The sequence below is a fragment of the Onychostoma macrolepis genome, chromosome 10, assembly GCF_012432095.1.
Source record: "Onychostoma macrolepis isolate SWU-2019 chromosome 10, ASM1243209v1, whole genome shotgun sequence".
Taxonomy (NCBI): domain Eukaryota; kingdom Metazoa; phylum Chordata; class Actinopteri; order Cypriniformes; family Cyprinidae; genus Onychostoma; species Onychostoma macrolepis.
The window spans coordinates 2,010,935-2,033,411 of NC_081164.1; the positions used below are offsets into that span (position 1 = coordinate 2,010,935).

General features: G+C 35.5%; 1 protein-coding gene across 17 annotated transcripts in view; it reads left to right on the top strand.

Moving 5' to 3' along the window:
- The window catches only part of ppip5k2 (diphosphoinositol pentakisphosphate kinase 2), a 41,206-nt gene extending 20,036 nt beyond the window's left edge, over positions 1-21,170 (top strand). For 2 of the 17 annotated variants that reach the window (XM_058788551.1, XM_058788552.1), the window contains exons 17-33: positions 844-965; positions 1,754-1,936; positions 2,173-2,314; positions 3,171-3,394; positions 3,537-3,664; positions 4,235-4,349; positions 4,451-4,582; positions 5,053-5,169; positions 5,400-5,570; positions 7,679-7,720; positions 7,843-8,016; positions 10,783-10,855; positions 12,829-12,948; positions 16,222-16,284; positions 18,506-18,649; positions 18,728-18,841; positions 20,282-21,170. In XM_058788551.1, the coding sequence (XP_058644534.1) occupies positions 844-965; positions 1,754-1,936; positions 2,173-2,314; positions 3,171-3,394; positions 3,537-3,664; positions 4,235-4,349; positions 4,451-4,582; positions 5,053-5,169; positions 5,400-5,570; positions 7,679-7,720; positions 7,843-8,016; positions 10,783-10,855; positions 12,829-12,948; positions 16,222-16,284; positions 18,506-18,649; positions 18,728-18,841; positions 20,282-20,541 (2,324 nt within the window). In that variant the 3' untranslated portion in view covers positions 20,542-21,170. Of the gene's footprint in view, positions 1-843; positions 966-1,753; positions 1,937-2,172; positions 2,315-3,170; positions 3,395-3,536; positions 3,665-4,234; positions 4,350-4,450; positions 4,583-5,052; positions 5,170-5,399; positions 5,571-7,678; positions 7,721-7,842; positions 8,017-10,782; positions 10,856-12,828; positions 12,949-16,221; positions 16,285-16,371; positions 18,650-18,727; positions 18,842-20,281 lie in introns of those variants that run through there. The other 15 variants (XM_058788553.1, XM_058788557.1, XM_058788558.1 and 12 more) reach the window with 15 other exon arrangements.
- Positions 21,171-22,477: the final 1,307 nt, after the last annotated feature.

Genomic DNA, 22,477 nt, shown 5'->3' on the forward strand with positions numbered 1-22,477 from the left:
TCAAAGGGCTCTGAACGATCAGCCGAGGAAGAAGGGTCTTATCTAGCGAAACGATTGATTATTTTCTATAAAAAATGACAATTTATATACTTTTTAATCATCTTGTCTAGATCTGTGTGAACTCTGTGCGCTCCGGTGCAAGACAGTTAGGGTAGGTCTAAAAACTCCCATCTCGTTTTCTCCTCCAACTTCAAAACCGTCCTACATCGCTGTTTTACCTTTTTTTTGTAAAGGGCTTTTGACCTTCTTTGCATGTTCACTTTGTAAACACTGGGTCGGTACTTTTGCAGCGATGTAGGTTGATTTTTGAAGTTGGAGGAGAAAATGAGATGGGAGTTTTTAGACCTACCCTAACTGTCTTGAACCGGAGTGCGTTTGAGGTTAAAACGTAATTGTCATTTTTTTGTTTAGAAAATAACCGATCGTTATGCTAGATAAGACCCTTCTTCCTCGGCTGGGATCGTTTAGAGCCCTTTGAAGCTGCATTTAAACTGCATTTTGGAAATTCAAACTCGGGGGCACCATAGAAGTCCATTATATGGAGAGAAATCCTGAAATGTTTTCCTCAAAAAACATAATTTCTTTACAACTGAAGAAAGAAAGACATGAACATCTTGGATGACAAGAGGGTGAGTATATTATCTGTAAATTTTTGTTCTGGAAGTGAACTACTCCTTTAAAGTGCATTAAGTACAAAATTAGTTGTTCCAATTTTAAGTATACCAGTGTAGTATACCAAAATTACAATTGCAGGATATTTTTATTAAGTACATTTCATATGTATATTTATTTTTCACTAGGGTGCTCCTTATTATTCTTTATCGTTTTTCTCCTTGGTCTCAGGCGATTATGCTGGCTTTCCCGGCTGTGGCCTTCTCCGTCTGCACAGCACATACAGGCATGACCTGAAGATATACGCCTCTGATGAAGGACGCGTTCAGATGACTGCTGCAGCGTTTGCTAAAGTAGCGTGACCACCTTTATTTTCTCCATTGGGTTGTAAATATAAAAGATTAAGTGTTATCAAAGTAATTTATTAAAACTATAGTTGTGAGTGTATCAAGTCCCCCTTTTTTAATGCTTTATATAATACAGATTGTTTCAAAGCTGCTTCAGGGAAGTAACAGATTCAGCGATACCACCTTCATCAAATATGAGACAAATTCAAATGTAAAGCTATTCTAAAAAGACAAGGTTGTCATTATGGAGTTCAATAACAGTGAAGTTTATCAATTATGACAAGTTCAGTTCAGCTATAAACAGCTCTACTGAAGACGATAGTGACATTTTTCCGCTCAAGTCAAGTTTATTCAGTGTTGATTCGGTTCAGTTCAATAACAGTGTCCATGCTGCAAAATTGGACAATTATGAAACTAATTTGATTCCGCTATAGAGCAGCTCTACAGAATACAATAGTATCTTCCACCTCAATTCTTCAGATATTTAAATTGTGAATGATCTCAATTTTTTTTATATGTAGTTAATGTGTTCCTTTATTAATGAAAAAAATTGTTTGGCAGTTTTGGAGAGAGGGTGCAGAATTAAACTTTTAATGTGTTAATGTTTATTTAAATTCCATCTCTTTTTAAATTTTTTATTGAATGCTTTAATGTTTATTTTGACAGCCCTAGTTTAAATATTATCTAATTATTATTATTATTATATATTTAAATATTATTTTTAATATGCTTATTTCTCATATCCACGACTGGACACATGAGCTGGAGTAAGAGTATGTCTGCTGTTCCTTCAGGGCCTGCTGGCGTTAGAGGGTGAGCTGACGCCCATCCTGGTGCAGATGGTGAAGAGTGCGAATATGAATGGGCTGCTGGACAGTGACAGTGACTCCTTAAGCAGCTGCCAGCAGAAAGTCAAAGCGCGACTGCATGAGATTCTGCAGAAGGACAGAGACTTCACGCCTGAAGAATACGAGAAGGTCTGGGACAATCAGGAATGATCATATTTAAGATTGCTAAATAGATTAAAGACGGCAGATACTTTTTGCAGAACATTGTTTATAGAATTGTATTAATTTTAAAAGTATTTCTCATTAGAATTCAAATAAATTAATGCAACTGTGAATTTACCTCTCAAAGTCGTCTCAGAAATGTCCAGCCATTTGATCTGAATTTTTCTCTCACTGTGAGTGATGGTATTTTATTCTTGGACTAGCTGGCGCCCACCTCCAGCACATCTCTGGTGAAGTCCATGCAGATGATTAAAAACCCCGTGACGACGTGTGATAAGGTGTACTCCCTCATCCAGAACCTGACGCTGCAGATCCGCCAGAGAATGGAAGACCCCAAATCAGCAGGTAGACATGATGTTAATAACTGTGCATGCTTTATTAGAGCGTTAAACAAATACATTTTAATCCTGCATATAGTCAGTCAGTCAGTCATATTTATTTATAAAGCGCATTTAAAAACAACAGCTGTTGGCCAAAGTGCTGTACAAAAATTTAAGCATATATACCAAAATACAGAAGTAAACATAGAACACAGCGACAGACAGTACACTACAATTATGCCACTGCGCTTACTTATGACCATATGCAACAGTAAGAGACTTCAAATCAGCGTATGTTGGTGCAGTTCTTATATAGGGTGGCAAATTGTTCCTGAGAAGGCAAGCGTGTTCTTGGAGCAGTCAACTGAAAACTACTAGTTGATCGAAGTTCCCTGGAGGCATTACAGTGAAACAGAAGGAGATCAGAGATATATGAAGGAGCCAGTCCATGCAAACCCTTATAAACAAACAACAATGTTTTAAAATGGATACAGTATTTAACTGGGAGCCAGTGGAGTGAGATCAACACTGGTGAAATATGTTCCCTCTTCTTTGTTCCAGTTAACAATCTAGCAGCAGCATATTGAGCAAGTTGAAGACGTGACAATAGAGACTGTGAAACACCCAAGTACAATACATTAGAATAATCTAATCTGATGAGATAAAAGCATGTATTACAGACTCCATGTCTACAATATTCTTTAGCTGATAAAAACGACTTCAAAGAAAGTGCATCTATTTTGTTGCAATTTATTGACATGAAAATGTAATTCAAATATTCGTTACCGAGTCTTATGCTATATTTAGAGGGCCGGGTTTTGGACAGAGGTTGTGTGGTTGGTTGCTTCTAATTCAGTGGCATATTTATTTATTTTTTCCAGATATCCAGTTGTACCACAGTGAGACTCTTGAGCTGATGCTGCGTCGGTGGTCTAAACTCGAGAAGGATTTCAAGATGAAGAACGGCCGATACAACATCAGCAAGATACCTGATATCTATGACTGCATCAAATATGACGTGCAGCACAACAGCTTGTTAAAGCTGGACAACACCATGGAAATTTACCGGCTTTCCAAAGCACTGGCTGACATCGTCATCCCACAGGTGACCCTTTTTATTTCAGTTTTGAATTCCTTCATTTGCTTTTGGTCAAATATCAGTTCAGTGAATTATGAGAGCTTGTATCAATTTATTGTTTATAATCTTGAAGTATTTTTTGGTAATTGTCCTTATTTGCTCTTGTCAGGAATATGGTATTTCCCAAGCTGAGAAACTGGACATAGCCAAAGGTTACTGTACACCTCTAATTCGCAAGATCCGCTCTGATCTACAGAGGACACAAGACGATGACACGGTGAACAAACTGCACCCAGTGTAAGACATCGTCTGTTTCAGTGCTTGAGCTGGACTAAATAACACTCGTAAAAGATATCGTTTATAGACCATATAAAATCTTGACGCAAGGAATAAAGTTTTCCTTGATTTTATAACATTCATTGTGCTTTGTAAAAACTTAAAGGATTAGTTCACCTAAACATGAAAATTATCATCGCTTGCACACCCTAAAGCAATTTCAAACTTTAAAAAAATATATTCTCCATCCATGTCCACGCAAGCTTTAAAAAGTTTATAAAGATTTCGTAAAAGTGATCCACAGGAATCAAGCAGTTTAATCCATATCTCCTAAAAGAGACACGGTTGCTTTGTATGACGAACTTTGAAATCTTAAAAAAGAAAGAGCACTAAAACCAAGCCTTTCATTCATATGCTCAAAGACAGGGTGGAAAATGATCAGATGTTACCATTATTTTTGGTGCATAATACTTGCATAAAAAAAAAAAATCTGTATGTCTTGACCTCTGAAATGAATTAGCATTTGATTGTAAATATTTCAGGTTTTGGGTGGAATCAAAAGGCTTTTGGGGTTGATTGTTCTGTCCGCAGATATTCCAGAGGAGTCATGTCTCCAGAACGGCACGTGCGGACCAGACTTTACTTCACCAGTGAGAGTCACGTTCACTCTCTGCTGTCTATCTTGCGTTATGGAGCCCTCTGTGATGTATGCCCTTATTAGTATCATCTTTTAAAGCTTTTTAAAGTACATTGAAATATCCTGGCTGTTGGTTTGCTGTTCTGAGCAAAACTGAATTCTGCTTGAAGGAATCTGTTTGGCTGTATCCTCAGGAGGCCAGAGATGAGCAGTGGAAGAGAGCCATGGACTACCTCAAAATAGTCAGCGAGCTCAACTACATGACACAGATAGTCATCATGCTCTATGAAGACCCAAACAAGGTACCAGCATGTCAGCGCACATGCAATGCTTTTAAAAAACACAGAAGCATTTCACCTCTGATTTGTCTTGATTATCCAAGAAATGTATGAAATGGTATTTCTGCCATAATTCTGCACATGCGAGCTCATATTTTGAACATGCAATACTTACGTTATAACTTGATTGTAGTTTAAATAATTTACACGATTTCAAGAATATTAAGAGAATGGAAATAAAGCACATTTGTCTTGAGTCACACAGAGGGTCAGTCTGCACTACCATCTTCAATAAACTCTTTTCGTTAAACGTGCTTGATTTTATGTATAAGAAAAAATCAAATTCGTTGCAAGCCACTTAACAGTTGGTTTGCCTATACGAGACACTCTAACAATTAATTGTGGAAAAAGACAATTAGTTTTAATATTTTATCCAGTATATATATGCATGTTTGAGGACACACAGCGTGTAAATGAGGGCTTTGGATTTGTAGGATCCTTCATCAGAGGATCGTTTCCATGTGGAGCTGCATTTCAGTCCAGGAGCTAAAGGCTGTGAAGAAGATAAAAACCTGCCGTCTGGATTTGGATATAGACCAGCATCCAGAGAGGTTTGCACTGACTAATGGCTGTTGTGTGTTTCCTGTAATTTATTCTGCGTATTTCATTTCCTCTTCAGTTCCTGGGTTTGGGAGGAATTGGTGGAGACAGATTCCATCTCCATTAAGAGTTGCTATTTACAGTAGATACTTTTGAATGTTTTCATTTGCATAATTTCTAAGTTGCATATTTTTTTAAATTTGAAATTCTCAAATGCACTTAAATGTTGAATGTGTCTCAGAATGAGGGCTCCAAGAAGAAATCCCATAATGACAGTGATGAGGAGGCCGGTGGTGCTAAACGTGACGAGCCGGATCGAGCTCTTATGATGTTCCGCCCCATGGTGTCAGATCCCATCTACATCCACAGGAAGTCCCCTCTTCCTCGCTCCAAAAAGATCGGCTCTGTGGAAGTAAGTTATTATACAGTATGTTATCATAAAAAAGGGTCTCAAAGCACTTTTAAATGAATCAAATGAAGTCATTCACAGTTAATAGCCCCTTTCATGCAGACTTTACTGGAAAATTACCGGTAAATTGCCGTAAAGAGATCATATGCTTTATCAGTGCATTTTTGAATTTACCGGTAAAGTCGTTCCGGTAATTTTACGGCGGTTTACTGGTATTACTGTGTGTAAGGGACTAATGACTATTCTTCCCTGATAATAGGATTCAAATTTCTTAAGCATGTACGTACAAGTATAGATCCTGCATATGTATATTCTACACATATGAGCTTTGACAGGGACAGTCATGAATTCAGGAGATAAGGGGCATTTACACAGACTTCACATCTTACAGCAAATTTAAATGAAACAATGCTCGCTATGTAGTGCGACAGCACATTTTTTTGTGCTCTGCATAAGAGAGTGTGTGTATAATATATATATACATACACAGAGAGAGAGTTTTTTTTGAATGAATGAATGATTTTCATTAGAGAAACTCAGTTACCAAGTACAATTATTCCAGACTATTGTACATAATAGTAATTAAAATATGACTTAAGAAGTTCAGTTACACTTTACAGTAACGTTTCAGTTGTTAACATTGGTTAACACGAACTAACAATGAGCCATATGCTTTTTTTTTTTTTGATAGTAGTTAGTTAATAAAAATACAGGTGTTAACTGTTTTTCTTGTTAGTTCATAGTGCATTAACTGATGTTAAACGGATGCAACTTTTGATTAAAAAAATGTATTCATTAAAATTGACATTAATATGAATTCTGTAAAAGTATTGTTAGTTCATATTAACTAATGTTAACAACTAAGAACTGTAAATTAACAGAAATTCACATGATCAAATTTGTTTGTATACAAAACTGATTTCAAGCATTCAAACATAAGTTTTTAAAAATCACAAGAAAGAAATGCAGTGTTTCCAAACTTTTTGCTGGTTGTGAATGTGCTGTGCATAGCTAGAATAATATATTTAAAAAAAAAACGTCTTTTTCCATTGCTGTGGCATTTACATTATGCAGGGATGTGAACAAGTGCTTTCAATTTCTCTTAATGTGAATATGCTTTTACATGTCCTTAACTTTTTAATGTGCCAAAGCCTTCTTTTCACTTTCAGTTTCTGTCCATTTGAATCTAGTTTTAGTAATCAGTTTGATGTTTCTATATTTTGTTTTAGTCAGTTTTTTTCATGTATGTAATTTTAAAATCTCAAAATGGGAGCAAAATAGTACGTTGTTGTTCTGGGTCTACAACTGTAGTATTAAAATATAATAACAGCGAGTATTCTGTCATCAAACGTAGACTTATTAGTTTAGCCCAAATGAAAATTCATCAACTGTATGTTTCTACTACATTTTTCCTACTAATCTATCTTCCCATCTATAATTTATTACACTAAATAACCAAATAATCAGAGTCCATGCTTCTTTAATAATGAGAAAATTATTTCTAACTATCATTTTACCATGGTCTGTCTGAATACTGTATTCTGATTGGCTGAGATGTGTGCGTTAAATCAGTGTAATGCACAAGTAGTTCCAGTCAGTTCTAAATGAATGCAGTTCAGTGAAGACAGTCGCTCGCGCACACAGAAACGTTCAGGAGCTACGTTAAAAGCACCATTATATTTCTCAGCAGTTATTGTATTAGCCTACAGAAGTTGATTGAGTTAAGAAAATTCTGTCGTTGTTTCATGTCGTTTCAAACCTGTAGATTTTTTTTCCTTCTATAGAAGATATTTTAAAAAAAATTCCAAAAAAAGAATTTCAATAAGACTCTTTAGTTCCCCCAAAATTGAAAATTGTCATGTTATTTTCATACTATGACTTGTCAGAATTATTGTATCACATGAAAATGATAACATCCTGCTATATTAATATCATGCAATATTGTTTCAAGCATTCAGTTTTCATTCAACTCAGCTAGTAGCTTTGTAGCGTGTGTATAATACTTTGGGCGCAAAAGCATGTCTTTCATATTTCAATTCAAAGCTTCTCTCACCACAAATGTGTGTTATTTTGAAAACTGCCACCGTCTCTTATTTGTTTTCTTTTTTTAGTCCCCATTGCAGAAAGACTTTATCAAGACGCCTGCTGGCAAAGTATGAGCACACTTGTCTTCTGTTGAGCGAAAAGCCTTTGTAGTGGATGTTGGTGGACTCGTAGCCGGACTGTTGTTAACGTTGCATGACTGTGCTGTTTCTGCCCCCTGTCTCACTTCCAGGAAGAGAGCCCCCTGAGTGTGTCTAGCCCTGACTCTATAGGTACCTGGATTCATTACACCTGTGGTGTTGGTACTGGGCGTCGAAGACGCAGATCAGGGGACCAAATAACTTCCTCCCCAGTCTCCCCCAAATCACTGGCTTTCACATCCAGTATTTTTGGCTCATGGCAACAGGTTTTTACCAATTTAATTCATTCTTCACACCAACCACTAACGTATTGTTCATTCACACTCAAGATCTTGGCGGCGGTCAGCAAGGACACCTAATAAGCAGATGAATTAAAAGAGAGCACTATTATCTCATTCGTCATGTGTTTTGTTGAAATGTAATGCACTGGTTTGTGTTCTGGAATATCAGGAATATGGTCTAGTTAAAGTGTTTTTGAAGATGTATTTTCTTGATGTGTTCTCTTCTAAACATATGAGAACTTAACTTATCTCCATTGACTGAGTAGTGCTACAATTTGTGGTCTATTATATAGACAAAAATATCCATTAATGTCACTACACCAAATACCCAGTCTTTGTACAGACCAATGGTTTCTCGGTTTTGCTTTAAAGTCAACACGAAATGTTGACTTTTTCATGTTTTGAACAGCTATGTTTCAACATGCAGTTAATTCCTGATGGATAAACTCAAGTCTTTTCCTCATTGAATGTCCTCAGAAATGCATCATTTTACAAAAGTAAAATGGGCTGCAATTGCCATTTCAGGTTGACTTTAAATTCTGCTTTATTTACGCATACTAATGTTATTATTATCATCATTCTTGTCATTCTTGTTATTTATGAGACTGACCTGAATGTCATTCCATGTAGAAAGTAAATATAGGTTTGTATGCACTTTTGTTATGAGAACAGATACTTTTGACCTTTGCTGCTTTTTCAGACCATAAACTAAAAATCTCATGATAACTTTTCAGTATTTTATTGTTCTCTCTTCACCAATCTACTGTCTTTATCCATGTTTAGCCTGGTAACTCTCAACTCTTTTCATTCATCTGCTGTGCCATTAGCTGTCCTTTGCATCCAGCTCCATTTCAATAATGACAAAAACTTAATTTGACCTTAATCTGGGCTGCTGTGGGATGTGTGTTACTGATATCATGTATGTATAGGGTGGATTATGCTTGTCACTCATCTCTTCCAGGACAAGAAGTTTGTCTCTGCTTTGGCTCTTTTTAATATTCATTGGTCCCTGTCCTCAGCCAGATCTTCATTTCTTGTTTTTACAGTTCATTAGGAAGCTCTTAGCAAGAGTATAAACACACATGGTGTTTAACCATTTATTGAGCATCGCTTTTTTTTTTACGTTTTACAATAATTATAACCCACATGTTATAATTATGCTCGTGTCTTTGTTTTGCAATATATTATTGCTTGGTCAGATTGTTCCATGTCAGTTTTCCTGTCATTTGTACACAACATTATAACAAAGTGGGAACCTCGGTCAAGTACTTAACACACATGTGGATTACCTCACGTTTTCAACTAAATAAAGTGGCCCAAAAAGTATTTAGACACTTTAGGCATACTTAAAAATGTCATTGTTATGTGAGAGAAAAAAACTGAGTAACTGTAGATACAGGATAGACATGCTTGATCTTTATTTCAAATGCCTTTTGTGAAGTGTGTTATCTTGTAAACAGTAGTATCTTTCAGATAGATTGAAGTTACTTTGATATACACTAACGTTCAAAAGTTTGGGATCAGTACAATTTATAATGTTTTTTAAAGAAGTTTCTTATGTTCATCGTTATCTATTTGATCAAAAATACAGAAAAAAACTAATTTAGTGAAATATTATATTAATAGAATTTATAACTGTGATCAAAGCTGAATTTTCAGCATCATTACTCCAGTCTTCAGTGTCACATGATCTTCAGAAATCATACTAATATGTGATTTCAAATGAAATGAATACTTTGTATCCATTTAACACATCCCTCCTGAATAAAAGTCATAGTAAAGACTTGTACTGTTAGAAAAGATTTCTCTTTTGAATAAATGCTGTTCTTTTTAACTTTTTATTCATCAAAGAATCAAAGAAAAAAGTATCACCGGTTCCAAAAAACAATATTAAGCAGCACAACAGTTTTAACACTGATGATAAATCAGCATATTAGTATGATTTCTGAAGGATCATGTGACACTGAAGACTGGAGTAATGATGCTGAAAATACAGCTTTGATCACAGATATAAATTCTATTTTAAAGTATATTAAATTAGTATAAACCAATATTAGAAATTGCATTTTTGATCAAATAAATACAGCCTTGATGAGCATTAGAGACTCCATTAAAAAACTTTAAAAATCTTACTGATCCCAAACTTTTGTACGGCAGTGTATGACACAAAGACAGATTTTATGTGTGCCTAAGTGTATTTTTATTGCCACGGTCTCCATTGACGATCCTTTTAGTTGAGAACTAGGCTGAATCTGTGACTCAAGACTGATCCAAGCCTCAGGTAACGCAAGAGAGCTCTGTGCTGTTTATTGTCCTGTGCCAAGGATAACCTCTTTTTTCCCCCCAAAGTAGATTTCATAATTTCAAAGTTTGTTTTGGTTTTGCATGAAACTTGAAATGAACATTTTAACAGAGAAAAATAACCGGGCTGTTCCCTGCTCTGTTGGGTTTTACATGAATGCAAACGCATATGAAATATGATTTGTACTCTATAAACTGTTGCCATGTTTGTCCTCATACCCTTCTGCATTCCTGATCTCATTTCCTGTTTCTGATATGGAATGGAGTCTGTGTGGCAGTGCTAAACGCATGGTCCATTTCTGTTTCCTCATGCTGGGTTTTTGTTTTGTTTTTGGTGTATAGACCTGTGAACTCACATTTACAGTGCTGCTTATTAACATCTGGAATATGGCTACTAGATGGGTTGGCGTTTTGTTGAGTAGTTATTGTTGTGTGCTTGTGTTCTCTCAGGTTCTGTCCGAGAACAACAGCCACAGCAGACCCAGCAGACTGCACCCGGATCACAAGCTCACCGCTGGCATAGGTAAGATGTCACTGCACACTCATAATGTCCATTTATCAGCTGAACAGACACGTTTTATTATAATATCCTGTATGTTCATTATGGAGGAACTGTCCTGGTCGTACATGTCCAAATAATGTTTTGCCGTTCCATTTCTAATCTCTGTTGTGTGTGATGTTGATGTGGCTGCTCTCTCTTGATTCTCTAAACCGAATGACCGATTAATTTGGGTCTGAATTGGAACTGAATGTGTAATTCTATCAGTGAGCTTTACTCTGAAACACACTGTTCAAAGATTTTTGCCACACAGCTGACTAATACAGTGCTGACTCTCATATATGCTTGTAATGTCCTTTGTGTGTTTGTAGGCCAATATACACAAACGCTCATGGTTTGCAGCGTGCACTTTTGCCTTACTGTGTAATTATACATATTTGTAGCGGGACGGGTGACATGAAATACTATTGGATGTCCTGCGGTGTGACATGCTACACTCTACATTAGGGCTGGGCGATACGGCCAGAATAATCCACAATCATTTTTTCAGTTCAGTCGATATTGATAATCGTCACGATAAATGTCATATTTTTATTTCTTTCAAGTTTAAAGCCAGAGTTTTGCTCCCTAGTGAAAGACCAGACCATTAACTGTGCTACTCTTTATGGTCAGAACATGACACGTTTTTGAATTCTTTACACTTTTCTACTAATTTTTCCTTGAAAAAATAAGTATCCTAATAGAAAGATTAATTTCTTAGTTTCTGCACGTTGATACTGTTTCAAATCAAGAAACAGGTTTGTGTTGCCTGATGATGATAATAATAATAATAATAATACATTTTTTGTCTCTTAGAAATGCACATTTAACAGTAATTGTAGCTTGAGTTGGGATGCAGATGTATATGTTCATCATCAAAATGGTGACATTTAATTATTCAATTAATTTAATTATTTATTATTTCAGACTGTTTGAGTTTTATTCAAATTAACTATTGGTCTTTCATAGTAGCATACATTAAGGTCATAATAACCACACGTATAACACCTCAATACCATAGTAAAAAAAATGTAACTAGTTTCTAGGCATTTGTATGAAAAAAATTTTGTATGAATAAATGTCTAAAGACATTTAGTATAAATGCACAAATGCTATATCTTAATCACATAAAATGCTGTTTCGCTCCGCTTTTGGTGCATAAAAATTCTTGTTACTGTTTTATGGCAGAAAATTATCTCGTGATAATTACCATTAGCGATTTATCACCCAGCCCTACTCTACATGTATTTTATTCTATTTATTTTCTTTTATGGCTCATAATTGCAATTGATTGATTGTATTTTTGTGTTCACTGAAAAAAAAAAAAAAAAAGTCATTCATTTGTCATACTGCAGGACTACACTTAAAGCTAAAATTTGGATGTTGATTGGTGGGGAAAGTTAAGTTAAATTAAGAGCTTGTTGCTTAATTTTTACTTTGTGACGTGTGGATATCAAAGAATTTTTCATATTTTACTGTTTAAAACAAGAGTGACACTACAAAGTGGTGAAAATGTGCTTAAATGCCATAATGGTTATGAATGTTGTTGTTGTTGTCAGCTGTTAAAAATGACCAGACGTTCACAACAAAATGTATTCTGTCCATACAGACTGATTAAAAACTAACAGATATGACACCTCTGGAATGCAATTGTAGTAAATATGATTTTAGGTGGGTATAGTGTATTTTGTCAGTAATTGCTTGATATGTGACCGTACCGTCTTATTGGTCGCTGAGTGTTTTTTTAATTTATACTCTTAAAGTGAGGACCTCTGAAGATCAGTTTGCCTTACTAGGTTGCCATGACAAAAGACATTACTGTCATTATGGGATGCTTTCAGTGAGGCTGCACTACTCATTCTGTGGCAAGAATCTTCTAGAAATGCATGCTGCATGCATTGCGAGGTGTGTCTCTTGAACACCCGATTGCTGTATGTATCTTCTCTAACTCCCATCAGGGTCTCATTGCGCTGGCTTGTTTAGCACCATGGTGCTGGGCGGCTCCTCCAGTGCACCTAACCTACAAGATTACGCTCACGCACACCGTAAAAAGCTGACCTCCTCTGGCTTCTTAGATGGTATGTGCAAACACGCACACACACCTTCTAATGGTGAATCCCGTCCCTGTTTTTAAGGAATCCTGGAGTCTTATCTGTGTTTTCAGTGTGAAGCGCCGGAGCTCGGGTCGTTCTCAACTGGTTGCATTGCAATAAGTCATCTTTTTGTTGTTGTTTTTCCCTGAGCGATGTATTTATGCTGTAAAGTCTACAAAATCCAATACTTTTTTGGATTCTGCACCTCATATGCTTTTGAAAGAAATGTATGCTACGATCTGTGTATAGTGGATGTTTCATGAAAAATCAGGTATAATAAGCTGTTGTCTATAAAAAAAAAAAACAACAACTATACAGTTCCTTTTGTTAATTTAATTAATTCGATTTGTAGTCTCTCCCGTCCCGTGTAACATTAAAAATAATGTTACTTCATGCTTTCTTTTTTTATTTAATTTACCTTAATGTAACTAACTACCACTGTAACATAAACACATCCGTTATACCCTATTTTCCTTAAAAGTTTTCTTTAGTTTTTATAGCTTTCCCTACAGCAGCTATACAATGGTAGTTTTATGTAACTTAATAACAAACATTTCATTAGAGTTCACCAAAAGCTATATATAAAAATAAAATAAAATAAAATATATATATATACTGTGTGTGTATATATATATATATATATATATATATATATATATATATATATATATATATATATATATATATATATATATATATATATATATATATATATATATATATATATATATATATATATATATATATATATATTTAAATACACTGTGTAGTTGAAATTTAACTAAATGAACTAAAAGCATTAAAATAAAAAATGAATGAATGAAAATTCTGTCATTTTACTCATCTTCATGTCGTTTCAACCCATTGTTCATCTTTGAAACAAACTTTTTTTTTTTTTTTTTAATGAGTCCTGATAGATTTCTGGACACTGAAAGACTATGCAACCAAAACTTTATTTAAAATGGATTTAAAATGTTCATTAAAACATGGTAAATGCAATCCAGATTAATCCAGCAGTTCAATCCGTGTCTTGAAGAGACACACTTTATATAATGAACACATTTAATTTAAACTTTAAATTTCTGTCATATTTTGGTGACAAACTTTTCATTTAGTAAATTTCACTAAGATTTTACAGTTCTGAATTGTCAATTTTTTTTTGTTTCAATTCATTACAGCATATACAAGACAGTTTTATGTAATTTGTTGATCTGTCTGTTGTTGATACTCAAATTATTGGCTAAAATTAGAGATCTACTGCAGAAACTAAAATTACACTAAAAGTACACTACGGTATTGTTCTGGGTTTACCGTTTTTCCATTCTCCACCGGCTTTAAATACAGACATGACATAAACATCCTACAAATCATGGAAGCCAGAAATTCCCCAGCAAATCAATACCTCGGCTCTGAATTAAAATAGTTAAGTTAGAGTACGGCAAGAATGGTTTTGAACAGATTTAATGTTTTTGTTAACATTCAGTGAAATATTATACAAAAAAACATTTTAGTTGGTAAAATTGATTTAAACTTACCTGAGCGGGGCGGACAGGTCTGAGATGTGCACAATATCTGGATCAGTGAATGAGGCGAGCCGTATAAAGAAAGATATGCCAATATCCAGGAGACTAGTTTCTGCTAATGTTAATATGTCCAGCCAGAAGTTGTATCTGTGAAAAGCCAAAAACATCATTTTATTCACTAGTTGGTAGAAACTGTTCAGCGGGAATTTTGATTGCAACTAATAATGCAACAAGTGACTTAAAATCATTTTGACTTTGTAGCTATTATTTGAGGAGAAATAGAAATCAACGTAACTTTCCTGTTTTTTTGGTGGATATTTGGTGCAAATGATTTGTGGAAATCAGAGATTCCATGGCTAATTAGTGTTGTGAATGAAGACTGTGGTAGATGTGTTCATGGAGTAGCAGTGCTGTTGTGGATCAGAAAAGAAAGCATAGCCACAATTATATCACTTTAACCTTAGCATGCATGATCTAAAAAAACCTACACGAGTGCATAATGGGGGCAAAATGACCGGTTTTGGATTAAGTGTTTTTTTTTTTCTTTCAGTGTAATTAAATCATTTAAGAATCTGATTATACACAATGATCAGGTTTGTACAGTGATGTGTGCCAATGTCAGATGACCCCTGAATCATGTATCCATTGAACCTCGAGAGTCATGATGGGTGAAATGGGGTGGTCTTTATGTAATGGCACCTGGGTATTTGTGTGTGCACCGTGGCGGTCAGAGAAGGGCCCTGCCAAAAAATTGTGGATTTAACGTAATGCTGTTTAAGATTTCCACCTTTCTGCCTTTTAATGGCCCGAGACCAGTACCAGTCACAAGTCTGAACGTGTCCAAACTGTTGACTGATGTGAAATCTGTGACCCTGGAGCACAAAACCAGTCTTAAGTCGCTGGGGTATATTTGTAGCAATAGCCAACAATACATTGTATGGGTCAAAATTATACATTTTTCTTTTATGCCAAAAATCATTAGGATATTAAGTAAAGATCATGTTCCATGAAGATATTTAGTGAATTTCTTACCGTAAATATATCAAAACTTCATTTTTGATTAGTAATATGCATTGCCAAGAACATAATTTGGAAAACTTTAAAGGAGATTTTCTCAATATTTAGATTTTTTTGCACCTCAGATTCCAGATTTTCAAATAGTATCTCAGCCAAATATTGTCCTAATATTGTCAGCTTTCAGGTGATGTATAAATCTCAATTTATAATTAAATTGACACTTAAGACTGGTTTTGTGGTCCAGGGTCACATATGAAAAACCAAACATTTAAGTAATCCATGGAGTGTAAATGAATTGCATTTAGTAGTCGTAGTAGTATACTAATTCTGACAAAAACACCAGGGTGAGTTGAAATTCAATATGATTTTGATTTTGACGCCCTTTACAAAGACTTGGCATAGTGATACAAAATCTGTGTCTGAATTTTAATTTGCAAAAACATTTTTGAAAACTACTGCTCTATCGTGTCGATTTAACCCCCATTATGCATTCTAGGGTTAATATGGCGTGTTTTCTTGAACGGAAAGAAAAGGTTTCATGTTGAAAAGCGGAACGTTTTTGTTTGATTTTTAATCACTATCCCTATATGGCTGTCCAAACACTTAACACAAGCACTCCTCTGCGTCTTTCCTGCATGACTTGCCTTCTTTAGCCCTTCTTTAACTCTCTTTCTGTTAGCTGTTATACATTTCAGGTACCTGTTTTTCTCTTTCTCAGAGGCTACACGTGGTTCTGCTGTAAAAAGATTTTCTATCTCATTTGCGCGACACCCAACCAATGGTATGTTTGCTTTTGTTAATTCCTAGTACATGTCTTCCCCTCACAATCAGTTTTTGAGTTTTTTATTATTTGTTCTTCTGGATATAGAGTTCCTCCATCAACCGCAGAACAGGGAATATGACAGTTATTACTTTTAGAGGACTAAAAATACCCTTTCAACACACCAGGAACCAACAGTTTATGTCTCCTCTGCACGGTGGTCTCTTTACATGGATTTCAAAGATTGCTGTCAGTTTTGTTCCATCATCTGCTAAAAAGGGAATTTGGCATATTTTTGTTGCTACCTAATATTTGCTTGTTTATTTGTATCTGAATGAGCTAGTTCTTAGTTACTGATGAAATATGTTGAATTATCAGGTGATCAGAATTTGCTGCTCTTGGGCCTATTTAAAGGATATGTATTTAAGATAACACTTTTTACTTTAACCTGTTTATATTTATCTGCATATTTTAGCTGTTAACGCTTTACGTGTTTTCTGAAACTTTATGATCTAACAGAGTCACATGCATTAAAGAGGAAATCAATGAATAGCCGTTATTTTAAAACAATTGTATCCCTGAATATTTATAACCTGGGTTGTAGTGTTTAATAGGTGGGGAAGATCTAAGATGATGTTTTTGGAAGTTTAGAAAATTGCCCATTTTTAGCATATCGTTTTTATTGTTTGTTTCTTTTGTTTTTTTCTTTTAATCTGCTTTTCTAAATGGGTCAGTGTTTTCCAGTATGTTCAGTGGTAAGTGTTAATCATGCTTAATATACTCGTTCTATCCTGTCTAATTAGTGTTTGTTATTTTATTTTGGCTCTGTTTCCCAAACTTGTGTAGTAAGTATTTAGATCTAGTCTTTATACCCCGTTTCGACCCTTACCAACCTCCAAGTCCACTATGATCTCTCCTAAAAAAGAAAAAAATTATATTTCATTTTCAACTTTATGTATCCACAAGAAAACTATCCTCTGAGCATTGTATGTTTTTGATTCATTCCTTGCATTCACAGAAGGAAAAGTAACAAGTAAATGCTCATTTATATTTTTTTATGTATTTTAATTTTTTGAAATAATTGCTGAGACAATCTTCACATTTAAGACCGGTAGCACTTATTCACTATTAACTATGACTTTTCCCTCAATAAATTCCTGATTAGCTGCTTATTAATAGTCAGTAAGGTAGTTGTTAAGTTTAGGTATTGGGCAGGATTAGGGATGTAGAATAAGGTCATGTAGAATAAGGCATTAATATGTGCTTAATTACTACTAATAAATGGCTAATATTGTAGTAATATGCATGCTAATAAGCAACTAGTTAAGAGACCCTAAAATAGTGTTACCTTCAGACCTATTAATTTGAACATTGCCTAATATCTGTTGGCTCATATTGTTGTGATTTAGATCTTAAGATGCCTCTTCTTTTATTGTTAATAGGTGTTGTTTTTTAACAACCTTAGCAAATCAATCTGGGTGTTAAGTAGTACAGCATTTAAATATTATTATTATTATTATTATTATGATTAAATTCTATCTTTTATTTCAGTCCACAGTAAAATGCTAGTAAATCCACACTTATCATAAAAATAATAATACTTTTTATTTATTATTGCATAATATATAAATGAACTGCTGCTTGGCAACCGTTAACAGAGTTAGGCTAATGAACTTGTCAGAAGAATTGGTTATTTTGATAAATGTAACCATTTATGACTGTTGGTGTCTCTTATATTATATAACTTGCTGGTGTGTATTAATACAATAAACCATGAGAGACTGTTACAGTGGACTAATCACTGTAATGCGTGGCCTCTCATTGCTTATTGCTTTTATTAGAATGATTCCTGAAGATTATATTTAGACATCTTGTGCCAAATTGCATGATGTGAATAAATCAAATCATAATCATGTTGTTTCACTAGTTTCATCTGAGAGAAAAAAAAAAAAAATGTATACAAGGTAGGTCGATTATCATTTCCGCTTCATAAATTCATCTTGGCAAGTGATGTTTTTGGTAGATTGAAGGTATTGTGAGCTGTTCTTTGTGTGACCCATCTGCCTCCATCCTAACCACCTCAAACTCACGTTTGATGGTGTTGTTGCTTGTCACTTTCAGAGGAAATGGAACGCCGTGTGTCCAAGATCTTAAGTTATAGTTCATGCTAAATGATTATTCTAGCTGAAGATGTTTTATAGTCTTTTTTCAAGTTCTGATATTCTGCTATATTTCATTGAAGGTTTTGAGTTGTACTCCATGGTTCCTTCAATCTGTCCCTTGGAGACCCTCCATAATTCCCTGTCTCTCAAACAAGTGGATGACTTCCTGGCCTCCATAGCCACATCTCATGATCCAGTACTGGAAATATCTGCATCTTCCCCAGGTACACTGACTGCCACTGTATAATGTGTGTGCTTTACTGTACATTCATCTTAACCGGTTTCTGTTTGTCGACCCTCAGCTGTGTCCACAAAGAAGGCTCCTTTGAACACTTACACTCCAGCAAAAGTTTTGCCCTGTCCTTTCACCCAGTCTCTTGGCAAGAAGACGTGCTCACCAGAAAAGAGTGCATCAGGCATGTTGCATTAAATGCAAATATTGATGGTGAAATATTGGAACAAATTACTACATATACAGTTCATTATGGCTGTTTAAAATGGATAAAGTCACTTCTGATTTATTAGGGTTTCCACAGTCATCATGGAAAAACTTGAGAATAGCAGAACATTTCATACTTGTTCCTGAAAAAGTAGTTTTTTTTTGTTTTTTTTTGTTTTTTTTTCTAGTTATGATCTAAAACGGGGGTCGGCAACCGTTTTGGGCATGAAGTGCCATTTTAATTTTTCTGGTTAACCGCTGTGCCAATAACACCCTATATCAGTATGCAGTTTTCCCTGTTGCTTGCGTGCCAGTAGCAGGGTTTCCATTCAAAGTTGCAAATTTAACTTGTGCGCAAAATTAGAATGTTGCATAAAACATTAGCAAATAAGCACCGTTTCCATGCAACGAGTCAAAGACAACAAAATCATCACTTCCTGATAAACTGGCACTAAATATCACAAAGAAAAGTGGGAGACGCCACTGGATGTCATAACTTTCATATATAATAAATGACTTTTGCCTCTGAGTGAGCAGACGAAACACAGTAAACGTTTCTTTCGTGGATGCCTGCTGTTCGGGAATGCAGTCGTTTAACAGTTCTGGGAGGCAATTATACAGAAATACTTTGTTAAATATCCGAGTAAAGTCTGTTGTCAATGATCATAACAGCGTTTCAGATACTGTACAACAAGATCGGTCTGCTAGCTATGCCATCCCATTACACAGTCACATGACTTTTTTTTGATGCGCATTGAGGAATTTATTCGGCAAACGTGTTTCCATCTCCCATTATTCGTATTAACCCTTTTTCACACAAGACCAAAACCAACTCAAGCGAGCGTAAAAAACTTTTTTGCTAATTGTTTTTATATATATATATATATATATATATATATATATATATATATATATATATATATATATATATATATATATATATATATATATATATATATATAATATAAAATTTAATTTTTTTTTTTATTATTTGGCATTTCCATCACTCGTTTCTGATGCAGTTCTTCAAAATGCACTTTAAACAGGGTGATGGAAATATAGCTAGTGGTTATTCCTCTGCGTGCCACTGGTTGCTGACCCCTGATCTAAAATATGTAATTGGCTAGATATTACTCTTGTGTAAACTAAAACTTTCTTTTCAGTGAATTGGTGGTACAAAAATGGTCTGAATTACAGTAAATGAATATGAAAGAAAAATCCTTATGCGGTGAACACAAAGAACAAGCAAGAATAGAAAGAAGTCATGCAAATTCATTGTTTGAGAGGTGTTGGAAACCATTTATTCATCAGAAATGGAAACGCTGTCAGATAAAATTGCTGAAGTAGCTCGAGACATACTTGTCACAATCCAGTGTGTCCCTTTGTGTGTTTACTCAATGTATTTTTTTCCTTTCAGATCAAGTTAATTTTCCAGCCAGAAAACCCAGAGGCGTTTCAGCAGATATTTCGGAGCATGGTGCGAGTAGCGGCAAAACCTCACAGCCAAGCTCAGAGACCAAGCAGCCCAAGCCTGCTCCCAACATTTCCATCCTGCCACCTGAATCTCATGACTCTGCTGTTAAAACCCAACAACAATCTGGTGGCACAGCAACACATGAAACCCCTGCTCTAGAAAACAAGAGTGCTACAAAAACCGTGTCAGGCTTTTACACATGACATCCATCTGCAAAAACACGGCTATCAAAGCAGGTGACCACATGCCAAGCTCATGGACAACTGATGTATATGTTAACTGGACCCAGTGAACCAAAACTCAGAGCATGTTACAGGCCTCATTACTTTTAGTGACAAGAATTTGTCATAATTAGCTGTACCTTTATTTGCATTTAAAGGAACATCTCATTGAATGTTTGATACCAAAACACAGTCCACCAAAAGCTATCACATTGTTGTAATTACAATCATATCGTAGGCTTATTTAGCTTTTCCATTCACCTTGAATGGTTCAGAAGAATGTGTTACATTTATCTTGTATATTTGAATGTTAAAATGTAAAAGCTCACATAGAATTACTTGCCATGACATGTATGACATGTTGCTGCAGCTGGTTTTAATTCTTTTGGAATATTTAATGAATGCAGCACTTTCTGGGGCCTCGTCAAACAAGGTCCAAAGTGACATTTCTTGTTTAGAATAATGTTTTAATGCGTAGATTTGATTACAATCAGACTGTGCACTTGTTTCCCTCCACTGCAGCTGACATCTGCCTTATGTTAACAATTACTTTTCCATCAAACTGAAATTAAACATGAATGTTGTGTAAATTGGAAATTAACTTTGGCTGTTGGTATTTTTAAGTTCATGAAAAAAACAAAACAATTGAGTCCAAACTAAACTGTGCATTAGAAAACTGGAAGTGGCTGAATAGTTCTTCAGTAGCCATTTGTTTAATTCTCTGGCCCCAACATAATTTGTGTTCCAATCTAATCGCATAATTATCTAGTACCTGGTCCTGTCAAATTTTGGTTTCAGATGTCCACTTTTTTCCAAGCTTTTCCAACACACTGGCCTGTAACTTTGTAGTAATCCTGAAGACCTCGATTAGCTGGTTAACTGGTGAGTTTGATCAGTGTTAAAGCTAAACTATTCATAAAATGGCCCTGCAGGAACAGAATTGGACACCCAGGACAGGTTTGGGAAGCACTGGATCAGACATCACAAGTGTCTAGGGCTGTATTTACGCTGCTGGTCTTGATGCCCACTTCTGATTGATAACTATATCCAAAGTTTTTAATGACCATAACCAATATCTTGTGGGGCAGTTGTGGCCTAATGGTTAGAGAGTTGGACATGTAACCTGAAGGACGTGGGTTCGAGTCTCAGGTCCGGCAGGAATTGTCGGTGGGTGGAGTGAATAACCAGCGCTCTCTCCACCTTCAATACCACGACTGAGGTGAGACCCTTGAGCAAGGCACCGAACCATCAACTGCTCCCTGGGTGCCGCAGCATTGCCCGCCCACTGCTCCGGGTGTGTGTTCACTGCTGTGTGTGTGTGTGCACTTGGATGGGCTAAATGCAGAGCACAAATTCTGAGTATGGGTCACCTCACTAATATCTGCATTTACACCTTATACATAGTGTATAAAGTACAGGGTTGCCAGGTCTGTGAAACAAAGTCAAGTCAAATTGGAGGATTGCGTGTCAGTAATGTACCAGATTAAACACTCAATTTTCAGTTAAAGGCATTTCATTATTGAATTCAGAGATGTCATCGTCCAGCTCCAACTGCAGCCATGTCAGATTGTGTAAAGGGCTTATCTGATTCCCGTGGTCTTGTCCCGATGGAGCATTTTAATTTATAATTTAATGTATTTGTTATATTTGTGTTTTATTCAAAGCCAGCCCAATTGCTAATGAAAACTAGCCCAATCATGTTTTTTTCTGTGGTTTTCCTCCTCCATCGGGGGTCACTCCTTCAAAATTGTGTTCCCCGTGGACTAAAAAACAACCTGCAGCAACAATGTAAAAGTAGCCCAGTTTTGCAGGAAAACTGTGGACTTGGACACATTGCCTGGAAAAGCGCCCACCTGAGTTGACGTCATTCGCCACCATTGTTTTTTTAAATGACATACAGCTCGCATTGGCAGGGTAA